General features: G+C 37.8%; 3 protein-coding genes across 4 annotated transcripts in view; 2 read left to right on the top strand and 1 right to left on the bottom strand.

Moving 5' to 3' along the window:
- BEX3 (brain expressed X-linked 3) overlaps nt 1–21,001 on the top strand; it is a 130,145-nt gene that overhangs the window by 23,492 nt on the left and 85,652 nt on the right. The gene's annotated exons all lie outside the window — the stretch shown is intronic.
- Nucleotides 1–21,001, bottom strand: part of LOC114504770 (protein BEX1-like) — a 131,763-nt gene that overhangs the window by 75,093 nt on the left and 35,669 nt on the right. The window lies entirely within an intron of this gene.
- On the top strand, nt 10,074–12,154 carry TCEAL8 (transcription elongation factor A like 8). Its single transcript, XM_028522550.2, has 3 exons — nt 10,074–10,199; nt 10,594–10,666; nt 11,235–12,154. The coding sequence occupies exon 3, from the start codon at nt 11,273–11,275 to the stop codon at nt 11,579–11,581; it is 309 nt and encodes a 102-aa protein (XP_028378351.1). The 5' UTR covers nt 10,074–10,199; nt 10,594–10,666; nt 11,235–11,272; the 3' UTR covers nt 11,582–12,154.

Below are 21,001 nucleotides of genomic sequence, written 5' to 3'. Positions count from 1 at the left end.
TATTGTGAAATGATTACCACAATAAGTTTAATTCACACTCATTGCCTCATACACATATAAGAAAAATAAAATTTTTCTTAATATATATTATTTCATAATATATATAATATATAAGAGTTTGTCCAGAAAAAATCCAACCATTGTAAACATAATAAGAACAGTTTGCGCAACAGTGATGTAACCTGGCAGCAAGGAAAGTGGATTGGAATGCTCATGGATGAACAATGACAACTTCATTGTACTAGTCAGTGGGGGCAGTAGACACTGTTGAATGAGCATGTATGCCCATTCTACTCAAATCAGTATATGTATACTGAGTTGAGTAAAGCAATGAATCTGCATCAAATTTTGTGTTAAGCTTGAACATTCCACCACAGAAACTATTTGGATAATTCGGAAGGCCACAGCTATGGGCAACTGGTGATTGGCAGCTTCATCAAGACAATGTGCCCATTCATGCATCATGTCACAGGCAGAGTTTTTTGGCAAAACATCAAATCACTCAGGTGACTCAGCTCCTCTATAGCCCAGATTTTGTGCCCTGAGACTTCTGGCCTTTCCCAAAATTAAAGTCACCTTTGAAAGGGAAGAGATTTTAAACCATCAATGAGATTCAGGAAAATAGGATGGGGCAGCTGATGGCAATTGGGAGAACTGTTTGAGGTCCCAAGGTGTCTACTTTTAAGGAGTCTGAGGCATCATTGTTCTATGTACAGTGTTTCTTGTATCTTGTATCTTCTTTGATAAATGTCTCTACTTTTCATATTATATGGCTGGATACCTTCTGGACAGACCATACATATAAAAAATACAACAGTATAACCTTTTGTATCTAAATATGTTTTAATTTTCTTGGATACCTAAGAGTGGCATTGCCGGGTCATATAGTAACTCTGTTTTACTTTTTGATGAACTGCAAAATTGATTTTAAAAAGCAGCTGTGGCATTTGACAATTCCATCAGTAGTGTACAAAGTTTCTGATTTCTTCACATCCACACCAACACTTGCCATTGTGTGTACTTTCTATTGTAACCATCTTAGTGGATATGAAGTGAAATCTCATTATGATTTTGATTTACATTTCTTTAATGGCTAATGATGTTGCACATCTCTTTATGTGCATATCGGCCATTGGTATATCTTCATTGGAGGAATATGTAGTCAAATCCTTTACCCACTTTAAAATTGGCTTGGTTGTCTTGTTATTGTTGAGTTGTAAGAGTTCTTTGCTTATTCTGAACACAAGTTCCATATTAAATGTATGACTTGCAAGTGCTATTCTTGAATTGTTAACTTCAGTCATTGTCTATTGATTTTCTGATATGATAATTATTTCCCGCTAACCTAAATTATAATCCCCACTATCTATTGCCTTCCCCAAATATAGTTTTACCACATATAAAACTTGTATGTATTTCAACAAATATTCCAGTGATTCTAGTGCTTAACTCTGAGGACTTTTGGGTGCATTTGTCAGGTTAGGCTAAGCATAGGCTAGGATAAATACCAACCCCAAAACATCAGTGGCTTAACACAACAAAGATTTCTTTCTAAAACTTCATGAGGATTGAAAATGGAGAGATTCTTCTCCCCCTAGTCTCCTAGAGATCCAGACTAATCATGATACCACTGCATCAAAGAAAAAGTATACATGTAGATCTCATACTCATTTTTCTATACTCTGGTATAAAAGTGATATAAATCACAACGTTCACAGCTCATTTTTTCATATTTCTTTCTCTTTTAATTCCAACAAGCAATTCTGAAAGAACTAGAGAGCTCTCTAGTTCTTTATATTATATCATATCATAATATGATATATCATATTATTATGCTCTCTAGAGAGCATAATAATAGGTGACTAAATTGAGGCTAAAAGAGTGTATTTGATATATGTAAGGTTACTTACCAGTAAGGGGAACAGTTTATCTGTCTCTAAGCTGATAACCCTTAACTAGTTTGATTTTCCAAAACCACAATTTGAAATCTATTTTCACCCTTTCTCCGACCAATCCTTTACGATGTCAGAACAGCAGTAATGTTTCTTCTAATGACAGACTTAAAGAGTAAGGTTCACAATGACATTGCTTCTTCCACCTTAAAAAGGCATTTTATGCATATTGACAGCTTAACTGCCTTGGCCATCAAATCATGAGCTGTGCCTACAATGCATGTTAACATTCAGATGGGCGGTAATTTTTTTTTTCCTGAGTTGGAGGACCACATGCCTTTGCAAGTTCCCTTTGCCTGGGATCTTCTGTGTTTGGGTTCTGGACTGACTCAGACATCAGAAGCACTGCACCAGGCAGATACAGAACGGAAGTAGTCACCAAACCACCCAAACAGGCCCAGGCACAATAAAGGTCCTCTTGGAAGTATGAGCAAGTTTGGTTGGGATCACTGTCTGCTTTTATTGTTCTAGGGGATTATTTCACTGGACTCAGAGAAGAGTTTAACTCTTTTATTTTAAATCCCAATTATCTGGTCCAACCCAGGTTTGTACTTGACTCTGAAAGGGAAAATGTTTTAAATTTTTATGTTATGGAGTTTCATTTCCATCCCTACAAAGTTCTCCTTCATATATCAAAGAGAAAAAAAGTTAGAAAAGATGCAAAGCTTTATGACTGACAATGAAGAGAGTTCCTGTCATTGGAAGGTATGTAACATATCACTTGTTGAGCCAAAAGACAATGTTGTTAATGGCAGTCATATACTAAGAGATATCTACTTTGCTCCTCCCTCGCTATCCTTCCAAACACAAGAAATGGTTCTGGGATAAGGAGGGAACTATTTCTGAGAATAGTATCCAACTTCCTGTCCACTGTAAGTTACTAGAGCAAAAGAGTTTGTACTGCTTATGGGAAGCAATGGGCATTTAAATCGAGTGTTATATTTAAGTTTTAAAATGAGCAAGGCAATTTTTGGCTTCAGCAACAAATGGAGAGCTTAAAAGAATGCCACTCACACTTACAGTAGTAAAAGAAATTGGATAAACTGCAAAACAATCAATATTCTTAAAACCATCAGAGAACTGAGACCACAGGGCAAACAATTATCCCAGAATCTAGGAAGACATTTATGGAGGAAGAAAGAGTACCCATGCATTTGTTTATTTGGGATAGAAACCACCAGAAACCATGTAGGACAGCAAGAAAATTTAGCTAAAATTTGCTAATGAGTTTCTAAAGTCTTAATGAAGAATGGCATGAGAGTTTGAAGTCCCTGTGGGCTATAGACATAAAGGGGCTTGCTATCTTCTTGCAGGCTTTACTCCAGAAACTCCACTAGGTGTTCCCAAGGAAGATCAAAGAAAATCTAAGAAAACTTGCCCCGTAATGCTAGTTAAGAGAGGGAGGCAACAGTCACTGTTGAAATTCCAACCAGACCTATTTCCCTTAGTAAACAACAGACTTTATCTCCAGGAAGAAGAACAAAGTTCATATCTCCTGAAGGCAGTTATAGAAACCCAATGCAGCTAGGGAAAGCAAATAGAAGAACAAAAAGCTCTCTGAAGGGAGGGACCAGGTATGTGTACTAGGCTCCATACTATATCTGGAGGAGAGGCATGAACACACATAAAGGTTACACCACCAAAACTCAGGTTCACAGAGCTTGCCTAGGATGAAGATCTGATCGGAACTTCAGAGAATACCTGTCTCTCTTCAGAACATGCTCTCCATGATTACCCTGTTTATCACCTTCCTCTCCCTCAAAAACTATCTCTGAAAAGGAGCCAAATTTAATTCCATGAATCTGTGGACCAACTTATGTCCCAGTACGTAGTTAAAAACAACAGAGCAATCAATCAGCTTATTAGTGGAGCTTAACAGCCAAGTGTGTTCTAGGGAAGAGACAATAAAGAGAGGACTGCCAAAACCACTGTCATCTCAGACAGACTTTGGGTATACTCAATGCTCTGCCCTCTGAGGAGCAACATAAGAAGCTACACACAGCAGGGAGGAAATAGACATTAGTTAAATAATTTAACCATTCACTAAACAAATAAGCAAATAACAACAATAATAAGCCCCAGAAGGAGAGTACCAATACTCAGAGTTACTAAAATATATTATTTGAAAAAATATAAGACATGCATGGGGAGAAACAAAGCAGGCAATGGATAGTGCCTGTGAGAGTGACCAGATGTTGAATTTAACAAAAAATTCAAAGTAAACAATATAAATATATTTGAAGAATAATAAAAAACTTTGATTAAAGAAGTAAAGGCACATATGATGACAATGTCACATCAAATAAAAAATCAATATAGATAGATATGAAAAGAAACAAGTAGAAATTCTGAAAAGTACAAAGATTAAAAAAAAATACTAGAGATGTTCAGCAGCAGATTTGAGAAAGAATTGGTGAATACTAAGATTTATATATTTGTATCATCTGAGGAACAGAGGAGGAAAAGAATAAAGGAATTGAACAGAGTCTCCGTGAAATATGGGACACCATTAATTGCCCAAGCATATACCTAATGGGAATACTAAAAGGACAGAAAAGAGAAAGAAAGGAGCAGGAAAATTTCAAAGAAATAATTGCTGAAAACTTCCCATATTTGAAGAAAAATATCCATCTACTTATCCAGGAAACTCAATGCATTGCAAGTAGGATAAATGCAAGAGATCTACAAACACAACATAGTGAAAATGCTGAAAGACTAGAAAAAATGTGGAAAGTAGTAAGACAAAAATGACTCCCAATTTACAAGAGAACCCCAATAAAATTAGCAGCTAATTTGTCATCAAAACAACCAATGCCAGGAAGTCAAACACCATATTCAAACTGTTCAAACACACAATCTGTCAATGTATCCTATATTTACCAATTATCTTTCCAAAATAAAGGCAAAATAAATTCTTAGATAAACTAAAATGAGAGATTCTGTTGCTGGCATACACCTTATAAAAAATACTAGAGGAAATTATCCAGTTCTGAAAGCAAATGAACCCAGACATTTATTTGAATCCATGGATACAGAAAAGCACACACCAAAAGGTAATTATGTAATAATAAGAGACTACAAATGCATATTTCTGCTCCTTCCTTCTCTTAAATGATTGCATTTTTCTATAACAACTAATTTTATTTCTTCATATATAATCCTCTGGACTCATTTATTTTCTTTCCTATTTATTTTTCTTTATTGCACTGCTAGGACTTACAGTACAATGTTGAACAGCAGAGAACTTATTTCCAAATTCAAGGTGAAAACTTTCAGTATTATAACATTAATTATAATATTACCTTAGATACATTTTATAGATACTTTGTCAGATTAACACAGTTTATATTTTGAGTTTGCCAAAAGAGTTTTAAAAAATAATTAATGGGCTCTCACTGTGTGATTCAGTTGGTTGGGCATCATCCTACAAAATGAAAGATCCCTGCTTCCATTCCCAGACAGGGCACATGCCCAGACTATAGGTTCAATCCCCAGCTGGGGCATGTACAAGAGGCAACCAATCAATGTTTTTCTCCTCCTCTTTCTCCCTCCTTTGTCCTCTCTCTAAAAATAAATAAATAAAATGTTTAAAAAATAATTAATGGTTTTAGGATTATATCATATTTTTTAATATAGTGAGATTATCAGCTTTTAAAATATTTTTGGTGTGCACAGATGATATTTTTATCTTTATTGAATTTATTGGGGTGACATAGTTTAATAAAATTATATAGGTTTCAAGTGTACAATTATAAAATACATAATTTATATTATATTGGGTGTTCACAACACAAAGTCTTTTTTCTCACCACTTATCCCCATTTACCTTCTCCACCTCCTCCATCCACCTTTCCTTCTGGTAATCACCATATTGTAGTCTGTGTGTATGACTTTTTTGTTTTTACTGAATTACTACATTTTATCCACCCAACCCCCAAAACCCTCTCCACTGACAGCTGTTCAGTCTGTTCTCTATATTTATGAGTCTATTTCTATTTTGCTTGTTAGGTTATTTTGTTCATTACATTCTACATATAAGTGAAATCATATGAGATTTGTCTATCTCTGACTGGCCTATTTCACTTAGAATAATAAACTCCAGATCCATGCCTGTTGAGCAAAAGGTAAGATTTCGCTGTTTCTTATGGCCAAGTAGCATTTCATTGTAAAAATGTACCACTTCTTTCTTATCTAGTCATCTACTGATGACCATTTGGGCAGCTTCTAGATCTAGGCTATTGTAAATAAAGCCGCAATGAATATAAGGGTACATATATTATTTTGAATTAGTGTTTCAGGTTTCTTTGGATATATTCTTAGAAGTGGAATTGCTGGGTCATAAGGCAGTTCCATTTTTAATTTCTTGAGGTAATTTCATACTGCTTTACACAATGGCTGCATCAATCTGCATTCCCAACAACAGTGTATGAATGTTCCCTTTTCTCCACATTCTCACCCACACTTGGTGTTTGTTGATTTATGGACGATAGATAGCCATTTTGACAGGTGTGAGGAGATATCTCTTTGTGGTTTTAATTTGCATTTCTCTGATGATTAGTGATGTTGAGCATCTTTTCATATGTCTATTAGCCATTTTAATGTCCTCTTTAGAGAAGTATCTATTCAGGTCCTTTGCCCATTTTTTAAACTGGATTGTTTGGTTTTCTGGTGTTGAGTTGTATACATTCTTTATACATTATGGATATTAACCTATCAGAAATATCATTTGTAAAAGTGTTGTCCCATTCAGTGGACTGTCTGTGCAAAAACTTTTCTGTTCAAAAACATTTTAGTTATAGTCCCGCTTGTTTATTTTTTCTTTTGTTTCCCTTGCTTTAGGAGACATAGCAGAAAAATATATTGCTATGAGAATTGTCTAAGATTTTACTGCCGACATTTTCTTGCATGATTTTTATGGTTTCAAGTATTACATTTAAGTCTTAATCCATTTTGACTTTGTTCTTTTATATGGAGTAAGTAGGTGCTCTACTTTCATGTCTTTGCAAGTATCCACCCAATTTTCCCAGCACCATGTATTAAATAGACTGTCTTTACTCCATTGTATGTTCTTGCCTCCTTTGTCAAAAAATAATTGACTATATAGGTGTGAGTTTATTTCTGATCTCTCTATTTTGTTCAATTGATCTATGTCTATTTTTCTTCCAGTACCATGCTGGGTTTCTTTAATTTTGTTGTTTTTCCCCCTTTTTCAATTTATTGGGGTGACACTGGTTAAGAAATTTATACAGGTTGCAAACGTACAATTTTACAACACATCAACTGTACACTGTATTGTATGTAACTGCCGTATTTCTGTGGTTCCATTTCAGATAATTTATCCAAAGAAATCAGAAAAAAACACCCCTATGATCATGGCAGCACTATCATTGTCTGCTAATATTAATATTAATAATAATAATTGTACTTGTTCTTTAGAGTTTTTTCAAACCTTGTGTATATATACACTCCAAGTGTTTATTGCTGAAGGTGTATAACTTTTATAGTATCAATACTATTCTTTTTGTGGTTTCTGTTTTGAAATTCAGAAGAAATGTTACTGCAAAAAGAAGGAAAGAGATGTGTATATTTTTATTTTTTTAAGATTTTATTTATTTATTTTTAGACAGGTGGAAGGGAGGGAGAAAGAGAGGGAGAAAAACATGAATGTGTGGTTGCCTCTCATACACTCCCTACTGGAGACCTAGCCCACAACCCAGGCATGTGCCCTAGACTGGAAATCGATACCTTTGATTCCCAGGCAGGCACTCAACCACTGATCCACACCAACCAGGGTGAGACATATATATTTTTATAGGTTAAAAGGAGATAGTCTGTCTTGAATGTGCCTACTCTCTAACCCAACAAATATTGTTAACTATATTAATTCAGATAGAAGCTAAAATGACTATGAAAATATGGTCATCTATAACTGCTGCTAAGGCACAGAAAATTTTACTTATAAAACTCTTCATGTACTCCTGGCCTCTGGAATTTTTTAGATAGTAATTGTAATTTACAGCATTATGTTCTTACAGCCTTGGCCCCAATTAAAACTTAACATTATAGCTTCCAATTGCCCAACTATTGGGAATCAAATTCATAACAGCACCTGAGTGCTTCCAATGGGAATTAACTGGGCTATAGTAAGTAGAAACTCATCTCATGGTCAGATTATAAAAATTGAAAAGGTATATGGTGTGCCCTCAAACTAAAAGTGAATGTTATACTAGATGCAAAATATAAAAAAGTAAGACAGGCAACAAAACCTGGATTGTGATAGCTCATAAGTTAAAAATGATCCAGAGTGCTTTTCTTTTTCTTTTTTGAGTTTTCTGTCACCTTTATTTTATTTTTTATTGTATTTTTGGTAGCATTTACTCCCCTTATATCCCCCGCCCCATGCAATCACCACACTGTTGTCTATGTCCATGAGTCCTTTTTCCTTTTTGCTGGATCCCTCCACCACCTCACCTACCCCCACCCCTTGGCTGTTATCCTGCTCTCCATCTATGAGTCTGTCTCTATTTTGCTTGTTAATTCAGTTTGTTCATTGGATTCCACATATGAATGAAGTCATATGGTATTTATCTTTCTCTGACTGGCTTATTTCATTTAGCATCTTTCTTAATAAAGGCTCATAAGACCTGACTGCCTCCCATTTGCCTGCCTTTCACACTGAAGAAAAAAAAAATTGGACCTAGATGTCCATCCAGGGTTACAGTCTAGCCCCATCCCCAATAGTCCATTGTTTAGCAAGACAAATGCTGACACTGAAACCTCTTAGGAATGCAGCCTTCCGAACACTGTGGGAACTTGTTATCTAACCAAAGGGCTGGTCACCAATGCACCCTTTGGATTGATTTATGACAAAAAGGGGGATTTGTGGAAGAAAATGGACCACATACTAAACCTGACAAGCTCAGGGTAGGCCTGCAAGGCAGCCTTACAAACTCAGAGACCAAAGTAACCACATAGAATGATCTGAAATTAAAAAGTTTCGACCTAAAAGCAGGACATGATGGGTAGTCATGTTCTAGGCCAGTATTTTTCCCTAACAAAGATCAATCTTTATCTTAACTGAGCCTTCTCTTGTCTTTTGGCGTCACTGATAATATACTTTTGGAATGTCTAATTTCTTTTTTCCAGACCCCTCAAATCACAGGCCCTGAACAATGGAGAGACCACAAATGTCTTCATTGTTATTGTTATCATGTTAATTGTTGACTGTTGCTATCCTGTACTCACCTATGTAAAATATGTGTCTATCATTTTACTTTTTATCCAATCTCAGAGGTTCCCTCACTTTGATTTCTCCTGCCTCCCTAATCTATCACAAATGGATTTCGTGTAATCCACTTATTCTCTTCTTTTGATTGTAATAAATTAAATTATATGCAAAACTATCATTCTCTGGAGCATTATCTCCATTCATTGAGGTTTTGCTTCCTGGCACTTGTCAGTTTGGCTCAAATAAACTCACACAAAATCTCTACAGGTTTGAATGTTTCTTATGTTGACAAAAGTTTAAAAAGTTTCTTTTCTAACGCGTCTATATATTGTTGTAAACTGTCATTTCATTCATAGCTGTTAGAAAGCTTTTCCAGTCTTAAAATCGATATAACTAATTTGTCCTCCATAATGTGTCAAGTACTGCTTATGTGGCATCTCTTTTTAAAATATTTTAAAAGTATGCTGTTTAGAACATTACACAAAAACTCATCTATTCAAGAAAATAGTAAAAAACACCCCACACCTTCACTCTTAGATTCATTTCCAGTCGTCCCCCACCCTCCGTCTACAACTTCATCCATTTTAATGCTAAATACGACTCCCGGGGAAAGGACGGACTGTAGAATGTTGGGGGAGGAAGAGAGGTGCACGAATTGGGAGCAGGAGAGTGAAGGAGAAGATTCCCCAAAGAAAAGAGAAAAATGGTCCATTAAACCCAAGAGGTGGATCCTCTTTGGTAATCTGAAGAAGACAAGTAGAAACCGCATGGAGAAGTACCAGTTTTATTGTCTCCGATTGGAAAATAACGATAAAAGATTGACACCATCAAGTTAAGGGAATGCAGGGGGAGGGTTGCAGTGTTAAATGGGAGGGGTAACTGAGGACTCCAGCTCATTGATGACGCGCGGCCCTCACGTGACCAGGAGTCGACGTGTGCAGAAGTCCTTATAGTCGGAGCTTGTTTCCCTGTAGCATTTCCCTATTGCGGGAGGAGTACAGTGTCCTGGGTCCTCTCAGGTGAGTGTAAAGGTGGGAGCTGCCTTGAGGACCCTGGGGTCAAGGAGTTCGAGAACAGAAACGAAGCGCGGCTGGAGCTGCTTTCTCAACACTATGGTTCCGCCAAACTCCCATTATTGTGCAGGAAATTTTGGGCTGTTTGGTGGGGGTAGGGGTTGAGAGGCAGAAATGTAGTCAATTGGGGGTCGCGTGTGAGAGAGATGAAGTAATTTGGAAATAACTTCCATTCCGTTTGCTGGGAATCAGTGGACACCGGGGGAGGGGGAAGGGGTTACCTTAAAAGGAAAGAGGATGAGGACGTGGGGAAACTTTAGAGAAACAAGGCCTAGAATCATGAAGGGGACCCGTGATTAGGGTACTGGCTTCCTGACCAAGCACTCCTGTCCGTCTGCAGGACTCTTCGCCTTTGGGAGAACGACACAAATCGAGTGAGGGAAGAAGGAGAAAAATTCCCTGAATCCCTACAGGTCAGTGTAAGAGCGCAATTGCCTCTGTTCCCTTGATGTTGGAGTGTGGGTGACACCAAAGCACGTCTCGCAGTCGCCGCAGCAGCCTCTCCCCATCTGCATTAAGCCCGGAGGTCTTTGCAGAGCCTGTGGCGGAAATGAGGCGGGAGAGAGGGCATGGAAGGGGGAGGGGAGGCCAGAGACCGGGCCAGCCGGTCCCAGGTGAGAGCTGGAGGTAGGAATAGCTTAGAAAAAGGGATAGGAGTGTTGGAGACCTGCGGTGAGGGAGGGGTTAATTGTTTCCGCGCAGCTGCATTTCTCCCCGCCTAGTAGTAGGGCCTGCTGGGAAATGGTGGACTGAAGCTGGAGTTAGAGAAGATGGAGCTGGAATGAGAGGGGGAGGGAAAGGGAAGTGGAGGAAGGGGTGGAGTCAGGGGAGTTCTGAGCTTGCAGATCCAGCCTTCTTTAGTTGGAAAACTTGGACAATTAGGGATCTGAATGAGAAAGACCACTCTCTGGGAACCCATACTCTGGCTGCTGGTCTGTTTGCCTGGCATCTATCTAGTTGTTTTGTTTCCTTGTTTTCTAGGATTAATTCAAAAAGGGAATAATAGAAAAATACTCAACATGCAAAAGTCTTCTGAAGAAAGTGAAGGAAAACCACAGAACATGCCAAAGGCTGAGGAAGACCATTCTTCAGAAGATGTACCACAGGTGGCAGAAGGAAACCTTAGGAACGGGCTGACTCAACCTGTCCAGGAATTTAAAGAGGACAGTCCGGTTAGGCATTTGGACCCTGAAGAAATGCTAAGAGGAGTAGATGAGTTGGAAAGGCTTAGGGAAGAAATAAGAAGAGTAAGAAACAAGTTTGTGATGATGCAGTGGAAGCAAAGACATTCACGCAGACGTCCTTATCCTGTGTGCTTTAGGCCTTGAATTCTATTTTTTTTTAATCTGATAGTAAAATCTGGCCCCTGCTTTCTTTCTGTTAGCATTTCCTGATGTATCTTTTACCTTCGTTTTACTTTTAATCACCTGGTGGAATTTTGTTTTACGTAGTTTTCTTGTTACCAGTATCTTACTGGATTTTGTATTTTGACCCATTCTCCAGGTCCATTTTTCAGTTGGGAAGTTTCACACAAATGCATGAAAATATGTTCATCCCATATTATAAAGTAAAACATAACAAGTTACAAAGCAGCATATTTAGTATCAGCTCACGTTATGTAGGATAAAAATCCCAAATTGTGTGTAGGGGGTGTGTATGTACATACATACATGCATACATCAAAAACAACTGCTTATTTCTCTGTGGTGTGAGCTTTCTGTTTATATGTAATTTTTAATGAACAACTGTCAAAGAATTAAATTTTTTAAAATAAGAAAATCAAGTAATTTGCAACCAGCTTATAAGGGCAATGGGGGCATCTAAACTCTTGATGAAGAATGTAAACATCAAATCACCTCTGGTCCTCTCAGCCAGAGGAATAAAATTGGCAATTACAGACATGCTTAAGACCTGGTCTTTTCATGGGGAAAGCATTTGCCTCAGAGCTTCTGTGGGGAACAAAGGAGGGGACTTAAGAGCTGTGCTTGGTGGGCTTTTGTTCCCACCTGTGCATACAGAACCCCAACCTACTGCAGACCATAGTTACTTGAGGGAGGGCTCTGGCATTACTCAACCTGTGCTCTGTAACAAGTATAATAGGTGGGGAGACGGGGTTTCCGTGTCCATTTGCTGGTGAGCTCCACCCTTGGGTCCTGTTATGTCTGTTAGGCACTGATGCTCTTCTGGGCCCTTTGCTCTCTGATGGGGCACTGAAGTCCTTGAGTACCCAAAACCCACTGAGTTACTTGGAGTCCCCAGTGGGCTGAACTGACCACTTGGTTTTCTAAAGCCTCTTTCTGCTTTATAGTGACACTTAACACTGTAAGCGGGAATTGTTCCAGGGTTTCTTGGGTCACAACATCTCGCAGAGTTCTTAGCAAAACAGCCCCTTTTGTTTTTCATTCCTACAGCCCCTCCTGTCCATAGGAGACAGGCACAGTGAGTCCATTTTAAGAGTTGGACAGGTACAAGGTTGAGTGCAAAATGCTGTAGTCAGAGTTGCTGCCCTAGTTCTAAGGACTAAGATTCTGTCTTCCTTCTCATGTGAGATTATCTGTCCCTGAAGGCTCCTGGTGGGCCTGCTTTACTGGTTTAGAATATGCATAAGCTGCACAAAAACTATACAGGAAACAAAGCTAAAAGATTAGTTTCCTTTTCCTCATCCCCAGCTGAAACGTAAAAAAAAAAAAAAAAAAAAAAAAAAAAAAAAAAAAACCTTGCAAAGGCAGTAAGAACTTCATAAATGCACTTAATGTCAAATGGCTACTATAAATGTTAGGAATTAAGTTTCCCCTACAGATCAGACTATCTTTTCCTCCTGATATCCCCACATACTTGTGTTTAACTGACACATCATGTTTTAGTATTTGATTTCTTGATTGATTATTTACAAAGAACCAGTAGATTTGCCCAAATTCTGCTATTGGCTATAATCTTATACAAATCTTTTTTGTTTCTCTAGTATTGCGACAAGCAATTCCAAAAAGAAATAGTGCATGCAACTGATTGCACTCCAATTTTTTTCTCATTAAAATTTGCTTTAATAGGTCTCAAAATTCTGTGACAGATTTTTAGTTAAATTGTTTCAAAGGAGAATGTTTTGTGGCACTCCAAATATTTTATCAGTCTTGAATAATCACTGGCATCAGAATCACCTGGGGAACATCTTTAAAATACTGATTTACAGGCCCTACCTATTGACTAAAGGTAGGCTGTAGAAATAAGAGTTCACAAGTTCCTTCAACTGATTATGATACATACTGAAGCATGAGGACATCTGAGATATATATATATATATATATATATATATATATATAGTACAATATGTGTTCCAGTATTACAAATATGAATGATAAAATAATTAGAAGGAAATATTGGTGAATGTTTATTGAAGTTCAGGAAGTAGAATTCTATAACAGCATTTATTTTTAAAGTACAAACTTTAAAATATATTGATAAATTTATACAAAAATTTAAGATTACCTTTAACAGAGAAAGATAATATAAAAAGCCAAGGGAGGGAATCTAATATTTGAGGGGGAATCCCCTCAAAAACGTTATTTGTTTATAAAAAATCGTGTATTTATTCTTGTATGTTTAAACTTCAGTCACCTTCAAAGTACTCTCCATTTCATGCAATATACCAATTGACACATTTTTCCACTGCTCAAAATAGTTTTTTAACTCATCAATTTTTATGCCTATTAGTGCTTCTGATTTTTTTTTACACGTCTCCTACATGGCAAAAACTTTTCCCTTAGAGGATTTTTTTTCATAAAGGGAAACAGAAAAAAAAAGTTGCTTGGGGCAAGACTGGGTGAATGCTTCTCAGATAAGGTCAAGTTAAAGGAGTTCATCATCACCAAGCTCTTATTTTATGAAATGTTAAAGGGGCTTACCTAAGAAAAATAAGATACAAAAAAAACATGTATAGTAAAATGACAGCAAACTCACAATTATTAACAACCACACCTAAAACAAAACCAAAAAGAAACTAAGCAAACAACTAGAATAGGAACAGAACCACAGAAATGGAGAACACATGGAGGGTTAGCAACAGAGGAGAGGGAGGAGGAAAGGGGGAAAAGGTATGGAGAATAAGTAGCATAGATGGTAGGTAGAAAATAGCTGGTGAGGGCAAGAATAGTATGGGGAATGTAGAAGCTAAAGAACTTATGACACATGGACATAAATTAAAGGGGGGAATGTGGGTGGGAGAGGGTGTGCAGGGTGGAGGGGAATGAAGGGGGGTAATGGGACAACTGTAATAGCATAATCAATAAAATATATTTTAAAAAGTTGCTTGGGGAAATATTGGGTAAATAGGGAAATGTGCGGCATGGGAGTCAATCCGTGTTTGGGCAACAACTGCTGAACACTCAGTGTATTATGGGCAGGTGTGCTCATAAATCACCCATCATGAAATGGGTAAAGGCCTTGAGCCTTCAAAAAAAATTCACTGAAGCCAAATGCAGCCTCTCACAAGAATGCCGGCTTTTACACTGATACAGATGGATTCTTAGAACACTCATCCAGTGGAGAAAACTTGTACTACAAGGGGTCTGCCCTCCAGAAGATAATTTGGGTTTTGGGGGATTCCCCCTAGTAAGATGCTTTTTTTGCAGGGGGGGGGGCAGTACACCATGTTTGGCCATGCATTCACTTTTTCCAATGTCAGTAAAATACATCCAAGTTCTTTTTTTGTGGGTGATCAACTCATGAAACAGTGAAACAGCCATGTGCCGCTGTTTTACTGTCTAATGCCATTTTGGGGGACCTTCAAGTCTCTAGACTAGTATTCAAAGTTATGGCAAACTGGTGGGTTTTGGTCTGGCTGGATTCTGACTGGATTGAGATGAGGGCTCAGGGGCTCACTGTGACAATTTTACAGACAAGATGAACCCATCCACCTGGTGCTCTGAGGGGTGGTGCTAGGGCAGGATGTGGAAGGACTCATCCAAACCACATTCTTCTCCAGGGGAATCTGACATTGGTTTCTTTGCTACAACCTGCAGCAGGCACCAAACTCTCTTAGGCTGATGTTGGGCTGTTTTGCACATACTTACCTGGAGGACAAGTATCCACATTATAAGTCAGAACACTTTACCTTTCCTTCCTTTTCCTTTTATTTTTAGCAAACTTTTATCCTTTTGTAGGGAAGGAGATAAAACCCCCAAGATTTCTAACAGGAAACATTGGTTGAGATAGTCTTCGGCCAAGCAGTTGTCTGAACTGGGTCTGACTAGGCAATTTGGAGTGAAAGCAGAAGGAGCTGCCCCTTCTCTCAGAGTACAGGTAATTATCTTCCAAAACAGTCTGGATAAAAATGAAGATGGAGCTCCAACAAGATCTCCCTATCCCTCTCTTACTTGTTCACTTGTTCATACTCCCATAAGTGCCTTGGATGTGCCCTGATATGCTTGGGTGGTTCTGTGGTAACTTTAACTCTGTGTGTGTCTGGTGCAGTGCTTGTGATGTCTGCATCAGCCCAGGCCCAGAGGCAGAGGAGACTCCAGGTAAAGATCTTGAAAAGCACATGGTTCTACAGCTCAAGAGAAAAAGGATGCTTCCTTCTGTGTGAACACCCATATGCATTATAGGTCCAGGCTACAACTTGGGGGCCAGGGTACTCAAGCTGTGAATTGGTGTGAAGGCACTTTTGAAGGCATTGATGGTGGAAGAAACAATGCCATTATGACCCTTGCTATTTAGGTCTGTTATTTGAGGAATCAATACCACTTTTTCTGATATCCTAAAAGACTGCTTGGGCCATAAGATAAAGATGAAATTCAAATCTTAGGATTAGGAAAGCAAAGTGGTTAAGTACATGGCCTTAGAGCCAGATAAATTTGAATTCCAATCTGGGCTATTCTTTTTATATGTGACTTTGCATGAATCACTTATCTTCTTTCTTGTAAGACACTATCTTGGAGACAAGGCCATTCATGGGGTCCCCAAACAAAACTCAATCAGGAGAAAAGTTCCTTTCCACCACCATCATTGCTGTAATTCGCATCATTATCATCATCACCAAGGTATAGTATTAAGTGAATACTCAATGGATTCCTGTTGCGTACATGGCTCATACTGTGATGTTTTATAACAATCAGTTTCCAAGTCCTGGAAATTTATCATCGTAAAGAGTGGACCTAGTACAATGGCAAAGCACTGAAAAGAATTGGATTCTATACTTATAAGAAGTGTGAGGCCAGATTGGTTCTATCATGTGTAAAATGAGTGTAACCCAATACAGTCCTAAAGACTGCTGTGTGAAGTAAGTGTAGAGAGCTATACGAAATTCATAGCCTTCAGAGAATGTTAGATCTTTGATCATAATTATTATCAGTGTTGTCATTATCATCATCATCATTGGGTAATATTGAAATAATACTCAAATAGAAACAGAAAATCTGTATTTCCTTGGCTCCACACCACCCTTCTTAAGCAAAATCTTATGCTCATTTCTTTTATCTGACTTCTCCTTTGCATAAATGGAGCAAATGGTTCATAAACCAAATGGAATAACTATCATTCATTTGGGATTATAAGAGAAATAATTAAATTCTTTCTACATTTACATCATTTATGCACTCTGGTGCAGTTTTTTGTATTCTAGGATAAGAAAGAAAATTCCCCTCCACATTCCATTATATTTAGTTACACACCAGATAACTTGAAAACATGAGGAAAAACTTACTGTCATGTCTAGGTTCCACTTATAAGTGACACCGTGTGGTATTTGTCTTCCACTGCCTGGCTTATTTCACTTAGCATAATGCTCTCTAGATCCATCCATGTTGTTGCAAAGGGTAAGAGCCCCTTCTTTTTCTTTCTTTCTTTCTTCTATCTCTCTCTCTCCTGCATACTGTGCTACTGTGTAAATGTACTGCAGTTTTTTGATCCACTCACTTACTGATGGGCACTTAGGTTGCTTTCAACACTTGGCTATTGTAAATTGTGCTGCTATGAACATTGGAGTGCATAGGTTCTTATGGACTGGTATTTCAGGATTCTTAGGCTATAATCCCAGCAGTGGAATTGCTGGGTCAAACGGCAGTTCCATTTTTAGTTTTTTGAGGAAATTCCATACTGTTTTCCACAGTGGCTGCACCAGTCTGCATTCCTACCAACAGTGCACTAGAGTTCCCTTTTTTCCACATCCTCACCAACAGTTGTTGTTTGTTGATTTATTAATAATGACCATTCTCACTGGTGTGAAGTGGTATCTCATTGTGGTTTTCATTTGCCTCTCTTTGATGGCAAGTGATGTTGAGCATCCTTTCATATGTCCCTGGGCCCTCTCTATGTCCTCCATGCAGAAAGAAGTGTCTGGTCTGTTCCTCTGCCCATTTTTTCATTGGGTTGTTTGTCTTCCAGGAGTGGAGTCGTGTGAGTTTTTTATATGTTTTGGAGATCAAGCTTTGTCTGAGGTATCATGGCAAATATATTTTCCCATACTGTTAGTTCCCTTTTCATTTTGCTAATATTTTCTATGGGCATGTGAAAGCTTTTTATTTTGATGAGTTCCCATTTGTTTATTCTTTCATTTATGTCCTTGCTGTAGGGGACAGATCAGTGAAAATATTGCTGCATGGAATACCTGAGGTTCTCCTGCCTATGTTTTCCTCTACAAGTTTTAAAGTGTTGCAACTTATATTTAAGTATTTTATCCACCTTGTGTGTATTTTTTCTGTATGGTATAAGGAGGTGGTCAAGTTTCATTTCCTTCTTTTTTTTTTTTTTGCATATAGCTGTCAAGATCTCTCAACCCCATTTGCTGAAGATGCTATTTTTTACTCTGTCTTATGCTTCTGTCCCCTTTGTCAAATAGTAGTTGGCCATAGAGACTTGGGTTTATTTTTGAGCTCTCTGTTCTGCTCCATTGATCTATGTATGTGTTCTTATGTCAGTACCAGACTGTCATGATTATTGTGGCCTTGTAATATAGTTTCGTATCAGATATTGTGATCCCTCCTACTTTGTTCTTTTGCAAAATTGCTGCAGCTATCCGGGGTCACTTATGGTTCCATATACATTTTTGAAATGTTGCTTCTATATCTGTGAAATATGTCATTGGTATTTTAATAGGGATTGCAAAGCAATCTATAAATTGCTTTGGATAGTATGGACATTTAATGATGTTAATTCTTCCAATCCATGAACATGGTATATGCTGCCATTTGTTTCTGTCTTCATAAATTTCTTTCTCCAGTATTGTGTAGTTTTCTGAGTACAGGTCTTTTACCTCCTTGGTTAGGTTTATTCCTAGGTACTTTATCTTTCTTGTTTCCATAGCAAATGGGATTTTTCCCTGATTTCTTTTGCTGATACTTCATTGTTGATGTACAAAAATGCCTTTGATTTCTGAATATTGACTTTGTATCCTGCTGTTTTGCCAGATTCACTTATTTGGTTGAGTAGTTTTTTTGGTGGAGTCTATTGGGTTTTCTGTGTACACTATCATGCCATCTAAAAACAATGACAGTTTTACTTCCTCCTTTCCAATTTGTATGCCTTTTATTTCATCTTCTTGTCTGAGTGCTAAGGCTAGGACTTCCAATACTATGTTGAATAGAAGTGGTGAAAGCAGACATCTTTGCCTTGTTTCTGATTTTAGTGGGAAAATATTTAGGTTTTGTCTGTTTAGTATGATGTTAACTGTAGGTTTCTCATATATGGCCTGTATTATGTTGAGGTATGCTCCCTCTACTTTCACTTGGCTAAGTGTTTAACCAAACATTTGTCATAAATGGGTGCGGCATCTTATCAAATGCTTTTTCCACCTCTACTAACATGGTGATATGATTTTTGTCTTTTGTTTATATAATATATAATTTTTACTCATTTGCAAATGCTGTACCACCGTTGAATCCCTGGGGTGAAACCCAGTTGATCATGGTGTATGATCTTTTTGGTGAATTGTTGGATGCTGTTTGCCAATACTTTTTGAGAATTTTAGTGTCTATGTTCATCAATGATATTGGCTTGTAGATTTATTTCTATGTTTTGTCATTGCTGGTTTGGGGATTAGCATGATGCTGCCCTCATAAAAAGAGATTTGTAGTTTTCTGCCTTCTTGGATTTTTCTGAAAAGTCTGAGGATAATGGTTAGCTCTTTCTTAAATGTTTTGTAAAATTCTCTCGTAAAACCATCCGACCAGGGCTGCGTGATGTGATTTTTTGATTACTGTTTCAATTTCACCAGCAATTATTGATCTGTTAAGGCTTCCTGCTTTTTTTGATTCAGTTTTGGAAGATTATATTTTTTCTAGAAATTTTTTCTAGAAACTTTGTTTCACCTAGGTTTTCTTTTTTTTTTTTTTTTTTAGAGTAGATATCCATAATTTGATTGTTTATTTTATTTATTTATTTATATTTTTTATTTTTTAATCATTGTTCAAGTACAGTTTTCTCCCCCCTACTGCCATTCCAGCCCACCCACCCAGCCCTCCCCCCTTCCCCCCCCCATTACCCCCCACCCCTACTTTTTGTCCATGTGCCTCCAAATTTGTTCCTGTAAACCCTACCCATTCCCCCCTGAAATTCCCTCTTCTCTCCCCTCTGGTCACTGTCATACTATCCCCTATTTCAGTGTCTTTGCTTATATTTTGCTAGTTTTTTTTTTTGTTTGTTTTGTTGTTTAGATTCCTGTTAAAGGTGATATCATGTGGTATTCGTCTTTCACTACCTGGCTTGTTTCGCTTAGCATAATGCTTTCCAGCTCCATCCATGCTGTTGCAAAGGGTATGAGCTCCTTCTTTCTTTCTGCTGCATAGAATTCCATTGTGTAAATGTACCACAGTTTTTTGATCCATTCATTTACTGTTGGGCATCTAGGTCGCATCCAGCACCTAGCTATTGTAAATTGTGCTGCTATGAACATCGGGGTGCAAAGGTTCTTTTGTATTGGTGTTTTAGTGTTCTTAGGATAGAGTCCCAGCAACGGAATTGCCGGGTCAAAGGGCAGATCCATTTTTAGTTTTCTGAGGAAGTTCCAAACTGCTTTCCATAGTGGTTGTACCAGTCTGAAGTCCCACCAACAGTGCACTAGGGACCCCCTTTCTCCACAGCCTCTCCAACACTTGTTGTTTGTTGCTTTGTTTATGATGGCCATTCTGACTGGTGTGAAGTGGTATCTCATTGTGGTTTTAATCTGCATCTCTCTGATGGCTACCGATATTGAGCATCGTTTCATGTGTCTTTGGATTTTCTGTATGTCCTCCTTGGAGAAGTGTGTGTTCAAGTCCTTTGCCTATTTTTTAATTGGGTTATTTGTCTTCTTAGAGTGGAGTCATGTAAGTTCTTTATATATTTTGGAGATTAAACCCTTGTCTGAGGTATCATTGCCAAATATGTTTTCCCATACAGTTGGTTCTCTTTTTATTTTGATAGTGTTTTCTTTAGCTGTGCAAAAGCTTTTAATTTTGATGAGGTCTCATTTGTTTATTCTTTCCTTTATGTCCCTTGCTCTAGGAGACAAGTCAGTAAAAAAGTTTCTGCGTGAAATATCTGAGATTTTCCTACCTACATTCTCTTCTAGGACTTTAATGGTGTCACACTTTATATTTAAGTCTTTTATCCATCTTGAATCTATTTCTGTATAAGGTGTAAGTTGGTGCTCGAGTTTCATTTTTTTGCACGTAGCTGTCCAGTTCTCCCAACACCATTTGTTGAAGAGGCTATTTTTATTCCATTTTATGTTGCTGCTTCCTTTGTCAAATATTAATTGGCCGTAGAGGCTTGGGTTT

The sequence above is a fragment of the Phyllostomus discolor genome, chromosome X (assembly GCF_004126475.2).
Source record: "Phyllostomus discolor isolate MPI-MPIP mPhyDis1 chromosome X, mPhyDis1.pri.v3, whole genome shotgun sequence".
In the NCBI taxonomy this organism is placed as follows: Eukaryota; Metazoa; Chordata; class Mammalia; order Chiroptera; family Phyllostomidae; genus Phyllostomus; species Phyllostomus discolor.
Note: the sequence above shows the minus strand (reverse complement) of the source record. Positions and strands in the feature narration are given on the sequence as shown.

Bases quoted from the DNA above. Each gene is read 5' to 3' on its own strand.
- TCEAL8 (XM_028522550.2), top strand. From the start codon at position 11,273: ATGCAAAAGTCTTCTGAAGAAAGTGAAGGAAAACCACAGAACATGCCA.